The sequence below is a fragment of the Pterocles gutturalis genome, unplaced genomic scaffold (genome assembly GCF_000699245.1).
Source record: "Pterocles gutturalis isolate BGI_N339 unplaced genomic scaffold, ASM69924v1 scaffold25594, whole genome shotgun sequence".
Lineage (NCBI taxonomy): Eukaryota > Metazoa > Chordata > Aves > Pterocliformes > Pteroclidae > Pterocles > Pterocles gutturalis.
In genome coordinates this window covers 16,791-23,503 of record NW_010136485.1, presented here as the reverse complement: position 1 = coordinate 23,503, position 6,713 = coordinate 16,791, and the positions used below count along the sequence as shown (strand labels likewise).

General features: G+C 36.8%; 1 protein-coding gene across 1 annotated transcript in view; it reads right to left on the bottom strand.

Moving 5' to 3' along the window:
• Positions 1-1,598: 1,598 nt before the first annotated feature.
• PPP1R42 (protein phosphatase 1, regulatory subunit 42) overlaps positions 1,599-6,713 on the bottom strand; it is a 20,590-nt gene continuing 15,475 nt past the window's right edge. Inside the window, exon 8 of the mRNA XM_010082329.1 lies at positions 1,599-1,640. Coding sequence (XP_010080631.1) covers positions 1,599-1,640 — 42 coding nt within the window. The remainder of the gene's footprint in view (positions 1,641-6,713) is intronic.

Below are 6,713 nucleotides of genomic sequence, written 5' to 3'. Positions count from 1 at the left end.
GCCCACGACCCGTGCTGCAGAGTGAATCATTCCTTCAGGTCTTAGATGTTTTGTTCAATGTACAATAAATTAAAACCTGAAAGCCAGAAATACTCACGATGTATGATAAGTCAGTCACACCGTAGATGGCTTACACAGCATAACCCACATTGAGAAATACTAGAAATCCACTAAACATTTTTAAATGGGTGTGTGCAAGGCAGAGGGAAGTGTCAGGGTGGAAAGGCTTCCTCAGACAGCGCCGTGCTGTAAAATTCAGGAGATGTCTTTCTTATGCGCTGCATTGAGTCAGTGATCCAGCAGCTGCCACGTTAAACACGTTCACCCAAAGTATCGACATTCTTCTCTGGGAATGGTCTAAACACAAAGCAAGTTTTTAAAGGTACGCCTTTCTGTCTGCCTCGACCTGGATACCATTGATGATGACAGGTAACACATGCTTGGTTAATACTACCAACTAATAATGACAGCTACACATCAGAGCTTTATTTGTTGTTTTGTATTTTCTTATTCTGATGGCAAATCATTCACTAGCTTTAACAGAAGTAAGTGATACCTCAGGGTTATAATACTACTCATTTACTACCTTAGTTTTGGAAATCCATTTCTTTTATAAAGAAGATAACTATCTTGTTGTTCAAGGGGGGAATGCATGCAGGAGTTAAATTTATTTCAAAAACCTTTATCAAAGAGCAATAAAATAAAACAATAACAAAATACACAAACCATTGAATGCAAAAAGACAGATCCCAATTTCCTTACTCAAGAAAAATTCTTTTCTTATTTCAGAGAGGCTCTCAAGCATAAGATGCTAAGCTGGCATTCATACAGAGAAACTCCATTAGGAAAGGTTTTATTCAGAAGGCAATTTACAATCTGGGCTCTCCTTTCCTTATCTGTACGTTTGGAATTTTCCTATATCTGAAGTCCTGAGTGTTCATTTAATTAGTCAAACTAGTGCAAAGCAGTCAACTTCAAGTCACTGTTACCTAAAGCAGAATTTGAAATAAAATGAATGTGTAATACTCCCAATACAAAAATTAATGAGCACAGATATCGTTAACCTTCTTGTGCCTTCTTTCTTAACTATTCCACATTATTCACCAGAACTTGGAAAAATCCAAACAATGGAAATTATTTTTTAGGACTACAGATCTCAAAAATCATGTGCTAATAGCTCCTTTCTTCTTGAAGTAAGAGACTATAAGCGTGCCTCTGCATACTTGCTAGGAGTATCAAATATGGAAAGAAACAGCTACTCGAGTATTCAGGTCACAAACTAGGTAAGACACTGGTTAAAAACAATGCCTTCTTGAGGAAGTTTAAGAACTAGGCAACCAGTTTAGCCTACCACATGCTGATGTTTTTACATGTTTCTAATACAAAGCATTGCTTCTAAAAAAATAGGCAATCCCCTTTTTCTTCTGAATGCTCTTAAAAGGCAGTGTTAAGTTCGACATACTTCATTTTGTCTGGTTTTGAGATTACAAAGACACAGATAACAAATCCAAAGAGACATCAATAATTTCCTTGTAATCTTTGAGGAAAAAAAAAAATCCAATAATGGCCAAATCTTCACATCTTGTAACTTCTGGTTTTTAGAATTCAACTTCTGCTGTTACTTCAGATTCCTTCTCAACCTACATCAGAGAGAGCAGAGGAGACAGATGAGATCTTCACATGGGAACCACACCAAAGCCCCTGTCACTCCTGTCTCTATTAACACTTCCCAGGACCACACAACATTTCTACAAAATTTATAAACTGTGTTATCAAAAGCTGCAGATGAAAAAAAAAAGTCTTCACCTATTGTGAGGATATCAACGGATGCAGTGAAAGCCCCTTATTTTTCCCCCCAATGCCAAACCTGAGGACAGAGTGATCTGCAATGACGTAATCTGGCAATCTGGAGTATTATACATACCCTTAAATGAAAACTGACCGGCTTTTTCCACACACAAAAATGGTGACAGTTAACAATTTTTGGCCACATAAATGTGTATCAAATACTGATAATTTTCAAGTTCCACAAGAAACAAAGTCTTAGTAATAATCAAAGCAATGTCTCATATAAATTAAATCAGAGAAGACTCAGTCTTTTATTCCAAAACTGTTTACTACAAGCTGTGTAACTGATTATATCCAACTTTACTGGACATACAATTAGTGATTACTGTGACAGTTTCACGCAGTAACTCTCCCAGAAAGGAAGATGTTATTGCTCCACATCTCTTTTTGAATTAGTGTAGTCCATGGATCATTTCACCGCTGGCTCTGATTTATCTTGGTTTTGATGCAGCAATTAATTCTGCTCAGAATTAAGAGCACAAAAAGATGTAGTCAGTAATTTCTGTAGTCTCTTGTTACAGTGTTATTTGATTGAAGAGGTAAGGTTCAAATACATATTTTTTTAGCAGTGAACTCCTAGAATCCTTCAAGGCCATGTGACAAAAAATCACAGGGTTTTTTTGTAGCAAAGTAAAATTTGTTACAGTCAAAATATATAACACTTATGGTTCAGTGACTGTAAATCAGAAGGTTCACATATTAATTGATTCCCCTCAGAGCTGTTAGTAAGGATAGCTACTTTGCACAGTACATCACAATAAAAAATAATAAGAAAAACAAGGAAGAACGTTTCGGATCCCCTCATTTTTATCAGTTACGCTCTGAATTACAACCACATGCTTTCCCATACTAACAGATCATGTGTCTGAATCCTCACCCTGAAAAATCAGTGGGCACATCCTGAACGCTGACTACATTTTTTGTCTATTTTTTTCCCTTTCTGCCCCAATGTCATAACTTTTTGGATTGCGTGGCTTTAATAGCTGTATCACAAGCAGTTCTATTGCACTGTTTTATACCTGCATATATAAAGAAATAATATGGCATTAAATTAACTCACACCTTGCACTATTTTTAATGTGACATTTAAGAAAAATAGGAATTTTTCATTAGCTACTGGTCTAAAGTTCAAATGTGAACCGTAGATCACTAACTCAAACACCGTGTGTGTGCATAGTGATTACAAAGCTTATGTATCTGTACATATATTCTGCTAACGATCAGAGCAGTACCAATGGGAGCTGTTCAGGCACTGATGCCTTTTTTTTTTTTTTTTTTCCTTTTGGTACCTCTAACACACCAAAAACTACAACAGTACTGCAGATTGCTCACAAAGCATCAGAATCTTTACTGGCAAGGCCTGGTCTCACACCTCCTAGGTCCTAGGAACAGATTTTGGTGGGGAGAAATACTACCAACAGTCGATGATGATTGATTTAGGAACCGCTAAGGCAAATCTGACATATCCAAGTCTTAACAACTGGATGGGATGCATTGCAGGGTGCTAGCAGTGAATTTGAGGAGGTATAGCTGTTGTTACTAAGTAACTAGTGGTTGTGATGCTGTCCTCCAAAATGTAGCATCTCATCTTGCTAGATGAGGGCAAAATGATTGTGTTTTCACCTCAAGTTTGTTAAAGCAGCTGCCTTCAACTTCTCAGAGACAGGAGTATGCCTACAGAATATGTGATAGAATAGAGGGAGGCAAATAGTGAAACAATGTTTATATCACTGCAGGAAATTAGTTTATTGGAACTGATGTCAACTGAATAACTCCCAGAGTTATATGGGAACTACAGAATGTATTTATATATCCCTATTCAAGTAAGAGTCTTTATTTTGACATCAAATTACTTTTTAAATCTCACATGCATGTATTTTTTAAAAAACTGAAAAAACACAGTACTATTTTTTTACTTTGTTAATTTGATTCATGCTTTGCATATATAAAAGTTATTTTTATAATTTTGTAAATTAGTTACACAATAAAGAATGTGCAATGCTAACACTGCAGAAAGTTTTGAGTTTTTATCTCTACAGTAGTCTGTAAAAGTACTGCCAACAGACATCTAAGGATAGGAGTAAAGCAAACACTGTATACTGGACGTCTGTTTCATTTATCTAATAACTATTTCAATGAACACGTAACACCTGAAAAATAGATATGCAAAGATTTGAGTTTGCTTTTTGTTTATTTTACCATCCTAAAGTAGCACTTCATTCCTGATACAATTTTCATGGAGCCATTTACAAGATGCAACTCACTCTAAAGTCTCTGAATAGCCCTCTATAGATGCATTCTGGTTAAAATGTTATTGACCTACAGCTGGACTTGATCTTAAGGGCCTTTTCCAACCTAAATGATTCTAAATATTCATGTGTTTTATCTAGAAGGTTTCAAACAGTCTGGGTTTCGACATTCTTCAGGCTGTATTACAGGCTGCAGATGCAGATGTGCCCTGGTAATTTTTTGATCCACTGCTGGGTGACAAGTTGCACGTGCCATTTGGTTTTCTAAAAGTCTGGGAAAGAGCATGTATCTCCTGGAAGAGGCAGCAGACTAACGCAAGCAAATGTGCTCCTGCTGGCTGGCCGATCAGCAGGCATATACCTCCTGACAAGAATGTGTCTATATGATATCTGGTCACCCAGACACGTAGGAGTACATGTGGCCTAGCTGGCAATCAGCTCATCGGGAGATGCGTACTCTGTCTCAGCAATTTGAAAAAAAACATTTATTCTTTTCAAGGGCACAGTGGATCTATCAGTGCATGTGTTCTGTTAGTGTATTGTAGATCCTTTCCCAGTTTTGGGCACAGCTGGCAGCACAAAGAACTGGAGTGGGGAGGCAGGGGCATGGCCACAAAGGGATGCCTTTTATCGCTGTCTTCAGGACACTGAATGATGTGGCAGTGTTAAGTACTAGAGATTTGGCACAGATTAAAAGTACTTTTTTTCTTTTTAATTAACACTACTAAAATTTAAGTTTAGAGAGAAGATAATGCCATTTGTACGTCATCTTGCATGTTTGTAAATGACAAGAGTCGCATCTCTCCTTCTAAACAGATACTGAATTACGGGCAGAACCATTCAGCACCACATCCAGCAAGGCTGTAAACATGGATACAGAAAATACCATGAAGGTACACATTACTGTAATGTTAATTACGGTCCTGCAAAGGCACTTATACTCACCTTTGCAGGCAGTGCATATCCTCCAGAACAAAGGGAACCAGCCACTACCTTGGCTGAATTGCCTGCTGAAACCTTATATGGGCCACAGCAACGAGAAACTGCTAATGCCTGACCTCCATTCAAATGGCTCTACTTCAGCAACACTATTTAATTTCAGAACTTCACTATCTCTTTATCCTTACACTTTATCTAGCATTACAGTGACTCCTCTCATATCCCGTACCATGGCTGAATAATTCAACAGCAGTAAATTCCTTACATTTCTCTTCCACAGCCTTCATCACTAATTGCTGATTGATACTTCTAGACCTCACTGAAGAGATTTTTACATATCTCCTTCAACACCAGCACCAAGGAAAGGCAGTGAGAGGGGTTATAGCTGCTGGAAAAGGCACTTCAGGTCTGTGAAGTGCTGGAACACTTTGGTATCTCCAAATATTTAAGTTGGAGTGCTTGTAGGCTATTCAGTGGCTAAAACCAGCTCCAGGGTGCACAGCTAAAACTGTACTGGCTTGTATCTTAATGCTGTATTTCTCCTTTTCCTGAAGCCAAGGCTGAAAATATTTTTTATTTTTGAATTTTCAGAAGTTTTCTGAAATTGATATTCAGTAAGAGAACAAGATTTAAGGTCACCTGAAGGTAACATATTCCCCCACTGCCCTCTGAAACAAGACAAATATATTCTGTAATACAAAAAACCCATACGATTGTAGAAGTTATGTTTCAGGTATACAGTTATTATAATCTCAGTATCAGTCCTCCCCAAAAAACTGTAATATAATAGGCCTTAATAATTCTATTTATTATAATGCCAGTTAGATTAATATAAACGAAAGCCCAGTATACATGCAGAACATGTACATTCTTGCCTGTTATCAAATATACATTACTCTATATAGATTTCAAACCACACAAATCACCTCAACACATCTATAAGTATTTAATAAATAAATAAATACATAAATAAATACAATGTTGGTAAGAGCACGTGCCAAAATTGCTAAGAGGAGGGAGAACTAACATTGCTCACTGCGAGTTCCTTCCATTTGAACCAGAACTTGAACAGTGCAGGATATGTGTGGTGTCTCAGAGAGTGGCTTATGATTAGCTGGCACAATCTAGTGTACTTACTATATGCTGACTATATCATTTAAAGATATTACCATATTGCTAATCACATAACATTCACTAGAGAGACAAAAGGTGACTTTCCCACCAAATTCTGAATGGCTACAATATTGCTATAAATACCTACTACAATATTTAATTCCATGAGTAAGGAAATGTGGGCAGAAACTGCTGGTTATAGGTTAAGTTTACAATATCAAAATTTCAACAACTTCTCTACTCAGAGAAAATTAATAATCGTGTATCCCATTGGAAGGTATTAGGTATCTTTAAAATAGTTAAGTGATTTGTTTTCTTTCAGTTACCTCCTGCCAATATCCATAATCCTCTCTAAATGTTCAAAACTAACTTAAAATCCAATATAAAATTGCTGTTGTTATATAATCAAAAAAGAAAGATTAATTACATATTTCAGTAATCTAGTAATAGCTGGCGTTTTTCATTGTTCAGGCTGTATGTAATCCTCAGTGGATCTTAGATGTAGGTTAAAAAGGTATTTAATGCCTGTTTTTCAGTTGCTGAGGTCAAACATCACCTAGCATG